At 36.4% G+C, this 19,855-nt stretch overlaps 1 protein-coding gene across 1 annotated transcript in view; it reads right to left on the bottom strand.

The window, feature by feature from the left end:
- LOC110023867 (DUF21 domain-containing protein At1g55930, chloroplastic-like) overlaps positions 1 to 19,855 on the bottom strand; it is a 56,498-nt gene that overhangs the window by 16,560 nt on the left and 20,083 nt on the right. Inside the window, exons 11-12 of the mRNA XM_020723493.1 lie at positions 11,137 to 11,202; positions 979 to 1,095 (exon numbers count right to left, since the gene is read on the bottom strand). Coding sequence (XP_020579152.1) covers positions 979 to 1,095; positions 11,137 to 11,202 — 183 coding nt within the window. The remainder of the gene's footprint in view (positions 1 to 978; positions 1,096 to 11,136; positions 11,203 to 19,855) is intronic.

Here is a 19,855-nt window from a genome sequence, read left to right as displayed (position 1 = left end):
TATATATATATGTATGTATATATATATATATGTATGTATATATATATATATATGTATGTATAGTGCAACACTTTGAGCAAGTTTACATCATTTGTTGCTCTCAATACAGTAAATTTGGTCATGATCAACTTATCGAGTGGGTAATAAAATCAAAACCTTTGCCACAACACCACTAACATCATTAATAGCATTATACCAACTATATAGGGTTGATTTAGGAATACTTCTCATTCATTGATTCATATTTAGAGTTCAATGAGGTGCCCTCGTTTATAGATGTTCTATTTCTCTCTCTTTAACTATGTTAAATTCAAAGCACACTCTTCCTTCCTATATCACAATAATTCTATTTACCTTTAACAACTTTTTGTTCATCATTTGCTCTTCATTAAAAAAAAAGGAAAAAAAACAAAATCATCAAAATATATTAACTTTTCTCAATATCTTAGACACAATAAATTTAACATCTTTAAGTTGGGAAAGAATCTTCAACTCGCAATGGCCTTCTTTTCACAACTTCTAAAAATGTTAGCCTTAACTTTTCCATTCACATTACGTTTTGCCACATTCAGCATTGGTGTATCTTCTGGTATTCAAAGAATATGACTAAACTACCCAAGCCTCCAAAGACACGTTATTAATATATTAGACAACTCTGTAGCAATGTAGTCAGGAAAATGCTTATGTTTAATGAAAAGAAAGGTAATGCACTATTCTAATCTAAATGATAATTAGTACTGCCAGTAACACATTAGCTTATCCCATTTGCTTGATTCAGTGCATTGGGATGATTTTATGACAACAAAAGTGGACAGTGAGGGCCTCTCAGAAGAAAACAATGTCACGCTGATTAGAACTGCATCTAATAAAATGGCGAGAGACAAAAAAACCAAAGTGTTGGATAAGGCTGGCGAGGATGATAAGCCAGACAGAAGGAGATAATGGCTAAATTTATTGCCAAAATAAATACATACAGACCTCCGGTATTTTCACATTCAATTCCTCAGAAAGCTGATCAATTGATGTATTGGCATCAACATCAAATGTTCCATCCTCCTGCATTATAATATAACCCGTCTTCTTCTGGATCTCCTCCTGTATATTACCATAAATGACTAAGAAAACTTATAGATTACAATAAAATATAAAATTCTTCTGACAGAACAATAAAATGGAGTGGCTGTATAAGAGTTCCTGAGAACGAAATTCAAATAAATATTTGAAGAAAACCATCAAGATAGAAACTTGTATATGAGCACAAATAACCATTAAACTATAGAAGGAAATTTTAAATAAATCCCGCAGAACAATTTATACCAAATATATTAAACCAAAACCAGAAAAGAACTTGGCCAAATCTTAACTACTAATCACAAAGTGACAAGTGTCAATTAAAAAAAATTAAGGGGAATTTACATACACAGAACACAATTCTAATGTGTTAACATATTTCACACATAAACTTTCATACTTACTCACATAGTACTCAAATCTTTAATAAAACATAAAAAATAGCACTATTTCCACTTTTTAAAAGTGAAATACACATTTCCATGCATAGGTTTGAAGCACCAAAGTATTGCATGTGTACATATGAATGCTTAGGTGTGAGATAAGTAAATATATAAGAGTTATGTGCACTGCATGTAAATTTTCCTAAAATTAAATTGACACCGGAGTTCACCCAAACCATGAGGCAAGACACAAATTTATTAATAACTTAAAAAGACGATTACAACAATAACTCAAAGAATATAAAATAAAGCATTACAAACAAAAACCCAACAAACAAAGACCGAACAAGCTCAACGAGGAGGGAGTCCGGAGAGATGGGGCTGGAGCGGCGGCTGCGGTGAAGGCCAGAGTGATGTCCAGCGACTAGGGAGGAGCGGGACAGCCAGGCGACACTTGTCGAGGCGTCGAAATGCAGCCCGAAGAAGCGTCGTCGAAGGCTGGAATCCAGAGGCAGCGAGGTTGACAGTCGAAACCGAGGAGCAGAGGCAAGAGTGGCGGTTGAAACTGAGTAACGGAGGCAAGAGTGGCGGCCAAAACTAAGTAACGAAGGCAAGAATGGCAGCCAAAACAGAAGAGTAGAGGCAAGAGTGGGCACTGTAGTCAAGAAGCAGAGACAAGAGTGGCGGTCGAAGCCAACGAGCAAAGGCAGTGAACTGCAGGAGGAGAGTCTGCAGCGGTTGGGGAGCTGGGGGTGGCCTGAGGATGGTTGCGGCCTACTGAGAGAGAGGCGGCAGCGGACTGGACGCCCGAGAGACGGTTGCGGCCTGCTGTGAGGGAGTCGGCAGGTGCTACAACAGTCTACAAGGAAGCTATAAGGGAGTTGTCGGCGGTTTGGGTGAGCAGCAGGGTTGTGGTAACCTGCAAGGAGGCTTCAGAAGTGGCGACACTCTAGGAGAGTAGCATGAAGTACGACAACCTGCAGGGAGGCTGCAGGCCGACTGGCGGCCTTGGAGAACAACAGGGTTGAGGTAACCTGTAGGGAGGTTGCAAGAGGAGCAGTGGTGCTCTAGAAAAGTGGGAGGGAGGTAGGGAATCTGTCGGTTGGATAGCTAGAAGAGCTGGAACTTCGGCGAGTTGTAGGACTGTGGGTAGTAGTCGGAACGACGAAGATAAACTCTACTTCAAACGGGATTACATCCAAAGCGCCTTCCTCGTCGTCGGATACAACCCTCAAGAAGGAAAACACTCGATAAAACTAAATTTATATTTCAAAATCAAGACCCCTAACTTTGGACACATCGACTCCTATTTATAAGAAACTGGACCCAATTTAGGAAACATTTAAGTTAAGAAAGGAGAATAAGATCTCAGATTTTTAGTAAATGTTTAAATTAAGGAATGAGAATAAAATTAGGATTCAGGCTTTTAGAAAATTATTTAAATTAGGAAAGGGCCTAGGAAGGAAAATAGAAAGAGAAAGAAAGGAAAGAAAAAGAAAGGGAGAAAAAGAAAAGGAAAGCGGAGGAAGGAGGGGCGGTGGGGCCCCAGCCCCCTCCAGGAGGACGGGTCGGTCCAGCTAGGATGGATCTGCACCCAACCAGTCCCCCATGAGCCCCGCGTCAGTCTCTTGGGATTATGGGAGCTTCCACCTCAACTGTCGAAGCTTCTGGATCTTCAAAGTACGGAGTGAGATTTGCAACGTTGAATGTTGTTGAAATGTTGTAGTTCCCTAGTAAGTCAATCTTGCATGCATTGTTGTTGAGTTTTCACAGAATTCTGGAAGTTTTGTATGCTCTGGGTTTCAGTTTCCGAAAGCTCCTATGAGGAATCATTACCTTTTCAACCGAATGCAAACGAGGCCGCCTTATTGGAATGTCACATTTTTCCTTAATGTCTTTACTTGTGCTTGATATTTTTTGTTTTGTCTAGCAATCTCGTTGCCAACCTCTTTGTGTGTTTCTTGGATTTCGCGAACTTGTTCTGTTGCATCTTGGCCGAGTTCTGACGATGGCATGAGTGGGACCAGATCAAGCGGTGTGAGCGACTTGCGGTCGTAGATAATGTCGAATGGACTGCGTCCCGTTGTCTAACTCATTAATCTGTTATAGGCGAGTTCTGGTTGAGCTAGAATGAGATCCCATTTTTTTATATTCATTCCCACAAAATATCTCAAGTAGGTTTCCTAGGCTTTTGTTCACCACTTCTGTCTGACTGTCTGTCTGTGGATGAGCCGTTGAACTGAATTAGAGTTTAGTGTCTAACTTCCTCGATAAGGTACGGCAAAAGCGGCTTAGAAATTTGACATCTATGTCAGAGGTAGTGGTTATGGGAATCCCGTATAACCTGACAATCTCCCTGAGGTATATGTCAGCGATATGAGAGGCGTCTAATGTGTGGTAACAATTTTATCATCGGATTTAATTGTTGTTCTTTGTTAAATTTATATAACCTAAGCACTAAAGCATACTTAATCATTTTTCCTCATTTCCCACAAACAATAAATGATAGAGAACTAGGCAAGCCCAACATAGAAAACAGAGAAACATTTGTAAAAACTAGATTTTTTTTAATTTCTCTACAAATCGACTTTGAATTGAGGTTGGTTAAGTGCTTAGACTTTATGAGAAGATACCAAATTAAAATTAAGGGGTCGTTTGGTCGAGTAACTTTATGGTGTATTGTAACTTTTTTGCATGTATTTTAGAAACTTATGTGTTTGGTATGAAGAATTAAAAATAAAATATAAAGTATGAATGTATTTGAAGTTTACACCATAATTCATTTAGACTGAATTTGCAATTCGATCGATTTAGCCGAATTTAAATTTTAACATTCATTAAAATGTAAAATACTATCAACAAAGCCACCGCCCTCGCCTGCCGCCAGCCTCGGCTGACGGTTGCTTGTCGCCACCTTCCATCAGTAGTTCACTCCCCCCTCCCCACCCCAAACTCACTAACTATCACCGAATCCAATAAATATATTATTTTTGTATACTTCAAATCAAACAAAAATAAATAAAGTCTTGCCCTTATTTTACTGTGAACCAAACAACTTTAAAGTATTTCAAATATAATGTAATCATCGTACCTTGTAAACTTTTTACTTTGTATTTCATTTTCAGCATACCAAACAACCCCTAAATGTTATTTTAGGGTTAATTTTCATTAGTAATGAGTAATAAGTTGGTACTTTAACAACAACAAGCGTTTATCCCACTAGTGGGGTCGGCAGCATGAATCTTTTTTTTCCATCGTGCCATATTGAATGTCACATTTTCATTTAATTCTAATAAATTAAGCCATTTTTTATACAATATGCGCAAATATTTTAGTTCTACCTCTATCTTTCTTAACGTAAGTAGAATCTAAAGCATCTACTCTCCTAGCTGGATCATCAGATGTTTGACGTTTAATATAACCAAACCATCTAAGACGACTCTCTAATCTTGTCTGCCAGTGGATATACAACAACCTTTTTACGAATACATTCATTTTGTATTTTGTCTCTAAGTGTCAAGCCATTCATCCACCTAAGCAGTCTCATCTTAGCAGCGCTTAACTTAGTTTGTAATTTAAAAATAAAGAAAATTGCTTTTCAAGATTGCTTCTAAAAGGACAAGGTTTCAAGGTGATCAAAACAAGAAAAAGCTATACCACTAGTATTTTGGTCAAAACAAGACTTCAAGGTGATCAAAACACTTCTGTTGTTGTATTATGCTCTTATTCCCATGCTACCACTCTTGAATCTATGCTTCCGCTTTACTTTCAAATAATGAAATTTTTTCTTATTTTTTCTTGATTCTTCAACATAAATCGAATTTCCCGAAGCCTTAATTCCATTTTGTGCAGAACTCATTCATCTTTAACTGATTTTAGGCCTTAATTATTCTGTATATTAGACATGTCTACCACCAAAGCCAATCTGTAAGTAACTTCTGATTCTTTTATTTATCTCAAATGGTCGCATGTACCTTGGACTCAGCTTCAACCCTCGGTCAAAACTACATATACTATTCATTGGCCTTGCCTTTAAGAATATAAATTCACCAACTTCAAATTCAATCATTTTATGCATTGAGTTATAATATTTCTACTAATAATCCAGCATAGCTTTCAATATATCTATGATAATTCTTATTTTCTAAAAGATTTTGTCAACTAATTATACACGCACCAGCAGTCTCTCTTCAACTTCAACCCAACTAAAAGTCTAAACTTCCTGCCATAGAATGCTTCATAAAGTTTCATCTTAATATTAATTTGTTAGTTATTACTACAAGTAGACTAGGAACTATATAACTCTTTTTTATTGGACGGCAGTCTGTATTTCAATATCCAAGAAGCATACCACAAGTTAACGTAACATATGTGTCATTCTTGGATGAGATGAATTCCTACAGAGCTTTATGATGTTATATTCATGTCGATCCTATAATCAAGAATCTGATTTAAAAAAGTTGCTCAAGTTCCATTCTTAAGAATTGTCTTTCTCTACCAAACAGGTTTAAAGTGTGATAATTTTGTTAATCTATCAACAACCCAAATACAATCATTATTTGTTTTTATCTGGGAAATCTTATGACAAAATTTATTCCAATATCTTCCTACTCTTACTATCGTATTGACAATGATGGCACATTTAGTTGGGCCTTTGATGCTCAACTTTCACAATTTGACGTGATTCATCCATGCCACCACAATAATGCTTTTAAATTTGTATATATTTTAGTATTACCTAGATGAATAGAATAACCAAAATAATGAACTTCATAAATATATCTTCTGAACAAGCTCGAAATCTGTTTGCATTCAAAGATGTATACATCACAATTAATTACGCCATGCTAATGAATGTTGAAATATTTTCCCATACTTTTCTATAATTGATTGATCAACTTCTAATATTCCTTATTGGCCTTCTGTGCAACTTTGAACATTTCTCCAAATTGGATGTACAAGCATCTAATGTAAGCTCCCTCTGGTAAAATCATTATGTAATTTGATTTCTAATTATAATGCCTCCATGCCTCTAATTAGATGTATTTTCTGAGTTAGCGACATCATATCCCATACATATAATCCCTCCAAATTTAGATGGCCAACACCACAACAAATAACTCTAAATCATATGTCGAATTATTCAACTCATATGATTTCAATTGTCTAGAACCATAAGCAATCATACATTTCATTTCAATTATTTTGATATAAAGATATATATCTCAACATTTATATATAAGCCTTTATAGATTAAAATACTAATGGATATAATAGCATTGTTTACTTATTTATGGCTCGTTTAGGATCCCTTTTGATTTTTTTATTATTATTATTTTATTTTGTTTCGTTTATACTTTGATTTAAAACAAAACATATTTGATATGGTATGATATATATGTCGAATTATTCAACTCATATGATTTCAATTGTCTAGAACCATAAGCAATTATACATTTCATTTCAATTATTTTGATATAAAGATATATATCTCAACATTTATATATAAGCCTTTATAGATTAAAATACTAATGGATATAATAGCATTGTTTACTTATTTATGGCTCGTTTGGGATCCTTTTTGATTTTTTTTTATTATTATTTTATTTTGTTTTGTTTATACTTTCATTTAAAACAAAACATATTTGATATGGTATGATATATTTAGTTGTTTTTAAAAATACTCGAAATAACTTTTGGATGTTTTGAGTATTTCTTAAAACAAACTCATTTATTTTTAAAAATAATAAATAAAAACATGTAAAAATTGCACTAACAAACATGTTTTTAAAATAGAAACAAAAACAAAAACCAAAAACGAAATTGTTTCCAAAGAAGCCCTTAATATACCGTAGCAAGTGTTATTGTCCTGTAAGAATTCCAAAATACCACTAAATTAGCCCATGCAACTATGAATTTCAAAAACTAAATTTCAAGAATAAAATCTTTCTTTTTGCAATCATTCGCAAATTGAGTTTGATCTCAAATTGTTTAATTTGAAGGATTAAATAAGAAAAAAATATTTTAAGCTAAAAAATGTTATTGTGAAGATAAATGACTAGCTGTGAATTGTTAACTTAAAAAATTGCAATATATTGAGGACCTTGATGCTATTATTATGTGAATTATGAAAGAAAAAGATGTCGAGACAATATAAATAAAGAAATTCATCGCAAGAAGAATCTTATAATAACAATGAGACGAAGAATCTTATAATCACAATGAGAAACACAATCTATAACATAAGAAGCAAATTATCTTTTGGCCTAGTGTTTCTCAATTCATATAATTAGTTGATCTGCTATGTGTATGCATAGATAATTCTTTAGCATGTTATAATGATATATGTAAGCTAAAACATTTTATATGATGACCTATTCAAAATAGTTTCAAAGTATTTCTAAAAAATTGAAGTTTTATTAATTTTTAATAAAATATGATGAATAATTAAAAATGTGAATGTCAACTATTACATAGAAAGCCATACTTTTAATGCTTGCTAGTGCACATTGATTGATAATAAGTCCATGTGAATGCTAAAAAATTTTGAATGCTTATAAAAATAATATTAAGGAAAAAAAAGGTCTATAAAAGGTCATCTTATATGGATAGATTGGCAAATGATGATGGATTGTAAAAGGAGAAATAGAAGTTCTAATTAAATGAGCCTCATAATGGGTCAAAAGATATTCCCAACTCTATTCTTAGACTTAGTATATGATGTGCTCCATCCTTGAAATGATGGACAACTAATAAATTGTCATTTTGAATTAAGTATAAATCTTATTAGTATTTATTATAGCTGACGGACTAAACGATTACAAAAGGAGACGAATATTTCAAATAGATATCACATCACACTTTTAAGACTATCATCAACATAATGAGAAATAAAATTAAACCAAATAATTTCATACATTAATGGACTAATATAGTGCATTAAATGATTTACATGAAAAATTCAATCCTCTACGCCACAAAGGCTAATATAGATAATTTTCTCAAAGAATGATTTTAAAATTCTCCTCTCGCAATCTAATACAACTAACCCATTACCATGGATGGTAATCAAATATTCAACCGGAAAATTTGTTAAAACTATTATATTCAAATTACATACAATCTTCAAGGACTTTTATTAAAAAAAAATAATAGTAATTTCAAAATGAAAACTCATTGAATCATGCCTATAAGGGCTTACCACAAGTTTTAGCCTCCTATACATATGAGATAGAAGTTGATAGGGTTTGTATCGTAATGAATGCAAGAGAACATATGTAAATTATGAACTAGATACTACACACACAAAAAGCAAGTTCATAAGGTACAAAATAATTAAGTCTATTAATTCAAATATCCCAATTGAAAGTAAATATCAACTTATGGAAACTATATTTAAAAAAAACAAGAATTTAAGATTATTGCCTTAAGCTTTAATTTAAATAAAAAGGCAAAAAAATCAAGAATATTATATAATTTAAAACAATCAAATATAAAATAACTCTTTAATTTTAAAGAACTAATCTATCCATCCTTAGCGATAGATGATCAAGAGTGACAAATTTAATATTAACTTAAAATCATAAAAAGATTATCATAGCATGTTTAGCTAGATGATTACTCTCAAAGAACTCATGCAATTAATTGCATGTTATGTATCATCTGACAAGATGACTTTGATAACAAAAAACACAAAAAATAAATGATGATGATTGAGGCCCTACGAGCATGTCATTCATTGTAGAATAACATCATTAAATTATGATCACGGCTAAAAATCATGAGTTCCCTAATAGTCTAAATCATCAAATTGGTGAACGATAGAGTGCACTTGACAAAGCATAAAACATTTTGTTAGTCGAGGCCAACTTAAAATTGTCCTCATTTAAAAAAATTCCTTTAGATGACGCTACAAATAGTTGCATAAGAATCATTTGGTCAAATTGGGTCGACTGTCTCCTCTAACTAAATAGTTCAACATTCATAACAACTAGATAAGACTTGTAAAATATTTATCGGGTTTATCATCATTTCCCCATCCATCAACTTAAAAGCTAAAGGCAACATATTTTCTCAAACATAAATGGAAACAGCTGCTACTATATGCTAAATATTTAATAGCTAATAACTAGCCTTAATCAAATGTTCTCTCTCATGAATTGGAGAAATAATAAATCAAAAGAGCTTGAGCCTATGGAAAACCTGAAACCATATCATAAAAACCTGTATAATATGAGAGCAAAATTTCAAGATAATTTCTGATATTAAAATCCAATATTTCTAAAAATTTAGTTGAATAACCTCTCACAAAAGAGTCGGGCGCATTTCTGGAACCACACCAGTCTAGAATAATCTACAAATCACATGAGTTATATTTATAACCCAAAATAAGTAACTTTTCACAATCCACTAAGACCTAGTCAAAACTATAAGCTTCAATTCACACACTTGGATATCAAAAAGTTTCAAATTCATCCCAGACATTAAAAAAGAGAGGAAAAAAATATATTTATATGTATATACATACAACATTGCAAACAAGATAGGTCGGGCATATCGAACAATAGAAAACTTTGAATGAAGTAACTAGAAATTTCATCGAAAGAAAGAACTTTATGAGAGGCACACTTGGATCCTGTGAATCTCAGCTTGCACCCCCAGCATGTGAATTCCCATAAAAAGGAAACTCATGGCTAAAACTACATTAAGATTCATGAGTATGCAAAAATCCAAAAGAACCAAAAAAATTGCAAGGCTTGGAATCAAAAAAAAAAAACAAAAAATATTGATGCAACCATATAAGAGGAAATTATAATTAGTAACGAAATTGGCAAGGAAAAAAATAAAAGGACTTGCAAAAATATATCAAAATATAATCAAAATTGCAAAATTAAATAAAAAACACATAATGTTCATCTAATGTTTACTTTTAGTACTTCTAATGAGTATAAACATTTTAATTTCCACAACGCACTTCTCTCAAGATTCTCTTGATTTATTCACTCTCTCTTGAAATTCTTTGTAGAGTGATAACTCCCTATCAACCTCTCAGACCCTCTCTTGATTCCTCTCGCAAGCACACAAAAAGAGAAGGTGATCAACCCTAATATATGAAAAGAAGGTGAATTAGGATCAACGGTTTTTTATTTCATCACCAACCAAAATGGCTAACATTTAGAAGACTAAACTATGCCTGCAGCCTTCAGGAGATTAGCGTTTGACTTTGAAATTAAGGAGGATTAAAGTAGGTCTAACGGAGGTCTTTCAAAAGGCAACGTAAAAGGTAGACCATCTGGAGGCTAACCTAAACTCTACCTCATTGCACAAAAAGGATCGAACATCTTGCACATGCCTGTCATATGGCTGTCATTAAAAAGGATAGCTATTTCCATGAAGATTCAGCCAGCAATCAAGGAAGGGCGACCTGGACTCCCAACTACAGGTTCATTTATCATGCTTAAATAGTTTTTATCATTTTGAGTTTGCAAAATCTAATTACAAGAGAAACACAACAGAGAAATAATTAGCACAAAAAAGAAGGAAATCTATTAACATAAATTGCATAATATAAAATAGAAGTAAAAAATAAAATCAGCAAGAATAATGAAATCGTCAAATAAAAGAAATGAAGCCAATATAAGAAAATGTACATCAACAAGCTTCCGAGCGATTTTTTTTTCACCTTAGAATCATTTTCATCAAAAATTTCACCAACAATTTCTTCAACAACATCTTCCAAAGTCACGATCTGCATGGCGTTTGAAAATAATGTTAAACTTGCCCAACATAAGGTTATCTAGAGCAAAATAAAATACAAGCTATAAAAGCATGCATTCAACTTCAGCAACTAATGTAAGCATAAACATCACAAGCCATTTTATTGCAGCAATTAAGTTCTCAAAAGGATGAATTGAATTCGCATTCCCGAATGACTTTTCTAATTTGGTTTATTTGATACGAATTGGTTGCTGGCTGTCATTATGCATTAAAATCTATGCCTTTTGATAGAGAGATATTATAGTGAAAAGTTACAGAATTATGCTTGTTTTTCTTCTCATTTTTAGATGCCATTAGGGTCTGATTACTTCGTCAAAAGAATATGGCAGATGAAAACAGACATGCCTCACCGGATTAAAGCAAGGATAGAGAGAAGCAACATTAATCCATTCTTTTCCGTGGATCACTCAACACTCAAACCTACTTACAAATTCAATGATAAGAACGTCTTCCAGTGCACATGTTTGATCCAAACGTTTGCACATTTTTAGAGGAAATATTAGAAAACTTGACGCCAATATAACAGATCCCTTCTATACAAGTTGAGATGCTAACAATGCATAAGTGATGCTTTATCCTATCAACTCCATGGAAAAGCATATTAGCTCTCTGATGTTGGACGCGAGCCTTTCCCATGGTACCACAGTATCCAGCTCCCATGCAGCAGGAGTCTCGACCTTACCGAGCATTTTTTTTTTTTTTTTCCTCTCTTCATTTTCTTTGCTTCCTTCCTTTTTGATTCTTGCCTAATTTTCTATTTTATAATTAGGCTCCAAGATATTAGGGACTCATATATGTTGTATTCTGATTTTCTAGACTAGTTTTTCAGTTTTTTTTTTTTATTATTTTGAAAGTTGGTTCCCTGATTTTTCGCTCTCCAGAGTGTTAAAGCATCTTCCCTTCCCAAGTGTAGTTCATGTAGCTTGCCTATGAACAGATGGAAGATTATTTTCGCAGTCCGCACCTCTACGATTCACCGTTTGTCCGTTGCTGTCAGCCGGATAATTCTTATTAGATATGAATTGGATGCTGGCTGCATTGTGTATTAAAATATATGCCTTCTGAAAGAGATATTATAGGTAATAGAATTGTGCTTACTTTCTCCTCATTCTTAGATGGCATTAGGGGCTGATTACTTCGTCAAAAGAATATGGTCGATGATGACAGACACGCCTTCACCGGATTAAAGCAAGGATAGAGAGAAGCAACATTAATCCATTTTTTTTAAGGGATCACTCAACGCTCAAATCTACTTACAAATTCAATGATAAGAATACCTTCCAATGTTCACGTTTGATTCAAATGTTGGCGCCTCATTCTCTCTCTATGAGTTGTATCCTTTCCTTTAACAGGTGATTTTTATCCTTCGTGGAGCTCCGACTCTATATTGGTCTACAGGTGATTTTTATCCTTCATATACATTTCACACATCCTTTCCCGCATCGCTCCCACATTCCCTTCATCGTTTGCCTGTTGTCGCTACCCAAAAAATAAGAAACTTGCTATTTTATGTGTCTTACATGTTGACGCCAAGAGGCAACGGCTGCCTTGCCATTCTTCCCTTCCAGTTTGCTAGCTACCTCCTTGCCACCACCACAGAGATCCAAACCCTGACCGACACCAGCTACACCATATTTTCTAGTATTTACCATTGTTATTTATTTTCAATTTGTTATATTTTCAATTCCTGACTTATATAAAAATGCTAGTGATTGTGTTGTATTTCTCCTCACCATATTTCCATATCGATTCTGGCATTATTTGGTATCAGAGCTAGCCTAATAATAGATTCATCCTAGGGTTACTAAAACCCACCAATACCTGACCCAAACTTCACCCAAATTCCTATCTCCTTGCTGATTTGCCCCCCCCAAAGAAACCTCCCATATACACTTTTTTCCACCCCTAACATAAACCTCACTGAGGAGACAGATACTGGATACTGAAAGGGATCTTAACATGGAGGAAATACATCAAAAAATCCTCTGATTTCAGCAAAGGAGTTACGCCTGGAACTGGTCTAGGCCTTGGACAGGTCGAAGGCCACCAAACCGGCTCACCACAACAACAAGCAGGCTGATCCCTTTCACGCGAAACAACTAAGGGGTCCACGAGGAGCTTAATCAAATACTCAAGAGAAGATAAATTAAGGGAGTTTGGAGGGACAGCTTAAAAGAAAGTTTTTGAAATGTTGTGAGAGGATTCTATTAAGGGGAGTAACATAGGGTTTGTTTTTTTATACATATTTTTATTTGGCTGTTGTTTTCTTTCTTCGTGTGGTGTTCCTAGCGATGTATAGGGCGTGGGAAAAACGATCTACCTCTCAAAAAGTAGATCATCCTTGTATTTTGCTTGTTTTCCTTTGATTTTTGTAAGAGCAGCCATTGTTTGTGGTTTTTCCACCTATCTATTATTGTTTCATCGTTGCTTGTTCGCTGATTTGAGTCCTGAGACGTATCAAATTGGTATCAGAGCATATATCTAGGTGGGATGGCAGCAAAAAAAGTAGATGTGCTGAAAGGAGAGGTAGGGCAAATCAGATCGGGAATGAAATAGAGGTTCGCCGGCATAGAGGACAAGTTTTTTTCCATTCAAAGAGGAATGGATGATGGATTTGATAGCATGGGAAAAATGCGGGGGATGATGAAAAAACTCATAGAGATGCAATCCAAGGCCGTGTTGATCGCTCCAGATGGAAACCCTAACCAAGGGTTGATCAGGGAATCCTTAGTCAGGCCAAAAGGGAAGGAGATCGAGCGAGAAGACAACAAAGAAAACATCATCTACCTATAAGAGCATCCCCTAGGACTTCGAGAGGAGGGGGAGTGGAGACTTTCGATGGAGGGGGTGGGCCGAAAATTGGAGGGATGGTGTAAGGGGCACGAAAGAGCACGGTTTAGGAAGGAAGGAATCGGGAGTGAGATATGCTTATGATCAAAGGAGAAAGTTCCACCCAGGATACATGGGGGGAAATACAGAAAGAGGAGGTTGAGGTGGATGCACATGAGTGGGTGTATTGGGTGAAGCGATACTTTGCAATCAATTTGTTAACGGGACAAGAAACTCATGAAAGCAGGATTATGCTTGGAGGGAAAGGCCTCAGCATGGTTTTAGTGGATGGGGGAAATATATCTAATGCACTCATGAGAGGAGTTTAAGGATTGACTGTTGGAACATTTCCCAGCCACTAGAGAATGAGACCTACGCGAGCAATTCTATGATCTGACTCAGAAGGGGATGGGTACGAAATATCGGGAGAAATTCGAGCTCTTATCAATGAGTTCGAGGGGGATTTCTACAGCAGGACTGGAAGGGGCTTCTTGAAAGGCCTAAAGCATAACATACGAGCAATCATCCTCCTCTTGAGACCTTGAGGATTGAGGGAAATAATGGAGCTTGCCCAGATGATGAAAGATGAGCAACATGTGAAAAAGACCAGCAAAGGCGGCAACTGTAGAGGATTCTACAAAAGCACCTTGACAACCACGACACCGAGGACCCAGACGGTGTCATTTCAGAAAGAGATGTCGAAGAAGAAGAATACAGAAACCTATCCCGAGAGTAACTTCAAGCGCCTCACAGATGCAAAAGTGAAAGATAAAAGAGCCAAAAGATTGTGTTACCGTTGTGACGTGAAATATGTCCAGACCTACGTTGCAAGGAGCGCGCCCTTCAAATTCTTTTAGTTTAGGAGGAGGAACCAAATAGTGAGGAAACAGAGGAGGAGCATCTGCACTTGGATGTGTCAAGGTTGTCCCTCAATTCGGTGGTCGGATTTCCTCCAAATCACACCATGAATATGAGGGAGTGGATCGGGGAATAACCAATTGTGATATTGGTGGATAGCGAGGCCACATAACTTTATCTCAAATCAAGTTGTGGAGAAGCTAGGGTTAGAGCTGATGACCACAGGGAGTTTCGATGTCATGATGGGGATAGAGAAGGTGGAGAAAAGTTGGGGAATTTGCAAAGGGTTGCTGCTGACACTACATGGCTTACAAGTGATGGAGGACTTCCTACCCTTAGATTTGGGTAGCACATATATGATTTCAGGTATGAAGTGGTTGCGAAAGCTATGAGAAATGAAGATGGATTGGAAGTCCCTGAAGATGAAATTTCAAGTAAAGGTAGAAAGGTGATGCCGAAATAAGATGCTAGTTCGCAAAACTAAGGTGTTGCGCAAAACCATTGTCAAGTCGATTCAAGGAGCAGGGCTGGGCTACTTTTTTGAGTTGCTGAGCATCGAGATGATTTGAGATTTAGAGTTGGGAGGGTTTCCTGAAGGGGTCCAGCAGCTCCTACAGTGGTTTGCAGAAGTCTTCGAATAGCCAAGCGGGTTACCTCCCCCAAGGGAGCACGAGCACGCTATTACATTAAAGGAGGGTATAACCCCTATTAGTATCAGACCATACAGGTAACCCCAGATTCAGAAGAATGAGATAGAGAAGTTAATCCGAGAGATGCTCGAGGCTGGGATCATCAGTCCTAGCATGAGCCCTTTTTCTAATTTAGTCTTGTTGATGAAGAAAAAAGATGGTAGTTGGAAATTTTGCGTGGACTACATGGCTTTGAACAAGAAAATGGTGTTGGACAATTTTCTTATTCCTGTGATTGATGAGTTATTGAAAGAGCTTTATGGGACAATCATTTTCTCAAAAATTGATCTTAAGTCGGGATACTACCAAATCAGGATGAATCCACCGGATGTGCACAAGACAACATTGAGGACACATGAAGGAAATTACGAGTTTTAAGTGATGATGTTTAGCACCAACGCCCAAGCGACATTTCAGTCCCTTATGAATAGGGTTTTTCAACATTACCTCAAGAAACTTGTCATGATTTTCTTTGATGACATTCTGGTCTACATTCGTACAGAGATCGAGCATGTGGGGCACCTAAGGGCAGTCTTGGAGACATTGAGGGAGCACCAGTTATATGTCAACTTGAAGAAATGTTTCTTTGCACAGTTATAGGTGGAATACATATGACATGTTGACCAGAACAGGTGTAGCAGTGGATTGGTCTAAGATCCAGGTTATGATTGATTGGCCCTTACCGAGGAATTTAAAGTGGTTGAGAGGATTTCTTGGTCTCACAGGCTACTACCGGAAGTTCGTGAAAGGATATGGTACAATAGTATGGCCATTGACGGAACAGTTGAAGAAAGTCAATTTCAAATGGGGCGATGCAACGACAGAAGAACTTGAACATCTGAAGAGAGTCATGACTAGCGTTCTGGTATTAACACTTCTATATTTCATTAAACCCTTTGCGGTGGAGACTGATTCGTCAAGATATTGGTTCGGATCAGTGCTCATGTAGGATTAACGGTTGATTGCCTATTTCAGCCAATTTCTTATGGATAAAGTGAGGCTAAAGTCAATATATGAACGGAAATTGATGACAATTGTCTTGATCATTCAAATGTGGCGGCCCTAACTGTTGGGACGACATTTTTGGTCAGGACAGATCAAAGAAGCTAAAAGTATCTTCTAGAGTAACAGATAGTGACTAAGGAGCATCAAAGATGGTTATCCAAGCTATTGTGGTAAGATTTCGAGATTCAATATCGGTCAGGATTGGAGAACAAAGCAACTAACACACTGTCGACAAAGATGGAGGAACCCCAATTAACGACTCAATCAGTACCCGTAGTCCTAGATTGGGAAGTCTTAAGACAGGAGAGCGCAAAAGATGAGGAGATGAGGAAAATAAAAGCCAAGTTACAAAGGATCTGAACAATCATCTAAGATATGCATTGAGAAAACAGCAATTGCACCATCAGGGATGATTAGTACTACTTAAGTCGTCAGAGTATATTCTCTGATTATTAAAAGAGTTTCATGGCAGTGTGATCGAGGGACACTCAGAGGTGCAAAAGACCTACAGTCGCCTGGCGACAGCTTTATTGCATGGGGATCCGCAAAGACATGAAGGACATGATAGCAAAATACGATTTGTGTCGGCGGCACAAATACTTGACCACAGCACTAAAACGGTTACCACAACCATTAGCAATACGAGAAAGGTTTGGGAAGAAGTGACGATGTATTTTATCGAGGAGTTGCCACGATCAAAATGGTTCACGGTGATTATGGTGGTTGTGGAACGCCTGAGTGAGTATGCACATTTCATTCTCTTACGACAACCCTACACTACGGTCTCAATCACAACGATGCTTATTCGAGAAGTGGATTGTTTGCATGGAGTGTCGGAATCGATTGTATCAAATAGGGACATGTTGTTCCTCAGCCACTTTTGGAAGGAGCTATTCAGGTTGCAAGGACCCTTAAGAGAAGTACTGCATATCATCCCCAGGCCGATGGGCAGACGAAGGGGGTCAACAGGAGTGCAATGAGTTGGTCGAATATTGGTATAATGCTTCATACCACACCGCAACATGTAGAGGAGTAGCTTTTTCAGTGTTTGAGTAGCTTGTGTTGAAATGTGAGCTGGCAAAGCCAAATGAGAATACTATAGTCAGATATTTGAGAGGCTTGAAGCCAACCATCAACAATTTTGTCCATCTACAACCTTATTAATCGTTGGGCAACGTTCAGACCTTGGCATTGAAGGTGAAGAAAGCATAGGCAAAGCATGCATTCACTTCCATTCAGGCAGCCGCCCACATATTAACAGGAGCACACCTCAGAGAGGTGTGAAGATTGATTAGAGAGATTATGGAGCTGATGAAGGAGCGAAAAAGCCTGATAAGAATAGCACACCAAGGACAATTCCATGCAGGAAGTGTGTCGGGTGTCATGGTTACATGGATATGAACACATTGCCCCCAGTTGTCATACTAGCATGGTTGTTTTCTTCAACGAGTAAGGTGCAGCAGAGGAAGTGAATGAAGAGGTGGAGGAGCAGGGTGAGAAGTATCAGCTCTATGGAGATGAGGGTGAGATGTGACAATATTTTGAGCAAATAGGCTGAATGTTTTTTCCTTCGCTTTCATTCCAATAAAATAGTAGTTTGTACATAATCATAATCTAAATAATTAGCTAAAAGATAAGAATCCGTGTAAATATAATATTTCCCTCTTTGCAGTATAGCGAAGAAGGAAATTCTTTATTCTATCTGATTTCTTTAATTCCTGATTGATATCCCCTTTCAAATTGATGTTGGTTGGTCAAGAAGCATCAATTTGCTGATAAGAAACTGATGATGCTGTCGAGAAAGAGGTTTAGCAAATATATCAGTTGTTTGAAGATCATAAGGGATATGAGGAAGAGATATAACACCCTCCTCATAGACTTCTCGAATGGAATGACAGTTCACTTCAATGTGTTTCGTGCGTTCATGAAAAACGGGATTAGCAGCAATCTGAATAGCACTAGTATTATCTGCATGAAGAGAAGTAGACTCAAGCTAAGGAAAACCAAGCTCAGCCAGCATGCCACAAAGCCAAATGATTTCAGAACAAGCAGAGGACATAGCGTCATATTCTGATTCAGTAGATGACTTAGATACTCGATCTTGTTTCTTGCTCTTCCAAGAGATTAAAGAGTTGCCGAGAAACATGCACCATCCAGTAATAGATCGGCGTGTATCAGAACAACCAGCCCAATCGACATCATTATAGGCTGTTAAGGTGATAGGAGACTCTGCAGAAAAGAACAAACCACGATGAGAAGTACCTTTCAAATATCGAATAATACGTCGAACTGCAGCTAAATGAAGATGTATAGGTGCTTGCTTAAATTGATTAACTTATTGCACAACAAATGAAATATCATGACGCGTAATAGTCAGATAATTGAGACTGACAACTAGTTGTCTATATAGAGATGGTTCATATAGAAGGTCACCATCATTCTGTTGATATTTAACATTTACTTCCAAAGGGGTATCAGTGGAGCGACCATCTTGAAGACCATCCAAAGCAATGAGTCCCTTTGTATAGTTGTGCTGATGAAGAAAAATACTAGCGGCAGAAGAGTGAACCTCGAGTCCTAAGAAATAAGTTAATGACCTTAAATCTTTCATATGAAAAGAACCCTGAAAACATTTTTGTGGCTGAGACATCAATTGATTATCAGATTCTGTGATGACAATATCATCAACATATACTAATAACAAAACAATTCCCTTGTCATTCTTACAAAGAAATAATGATGAATCATACTGACTTTGAATAAAAGAGAAGCTAAGAAGGGTATTGCGAAACTTTTCAAACCAGGCCCGTGGAGCTTGTTTCAAACAGGGACCTTTTGAGCTTACAAACGACCTTTTGAGCTTACAAACATCATGTGAAGGAGTAGAAAATAAGCCTGGAGGAGTCATAAAGACGTCTTCTTTGAGATCCCCATGTAAGAATGCATTCTTAACATCCATCTGCTTTAAGAACCAGTGTTTAGATGCAGTTATAGATAACACCAGTCGGACAGTTGTCATCTTAGCCACAGGTGCAAATGTTTCGTCATAATCAATCTTGTATTCCCGTCGATTGCCAAGAGTTACAAATCTTGTCTTATGTCTGTCAAGTGAGTCATCAGATCGGAGTTTAAGAGAATAAACATATTTACATTAAAACAATATCCCAAATGTGATTATCTTGAAGTGCCTGAAGTTTCTTTTTCATGGCTTTGACCCAGCAAGTCTGTTTAGCAGCTTGAAAG

Source organism: Phalaenopsis equestris, unplaced genomic scaffold (assembly GCF_001263595.1).
Source record: "Phalaenopsis equestris unplaced genomic scaffold, ASM126359v1 Scaffold000233, whole genome shotgun sequence".
Classification (NCBI taxonomy): domain Eukaryota; kingdom Viridiplantae; phylum Streptophyta; class Magnoliopsida; order Asparagales; family Orchidaceae; genus Phalaenopsis; species Phalaenopsis equestris.
This window is presented reverse-complemented; position numbering and strand designations above follow the sequence as displayed.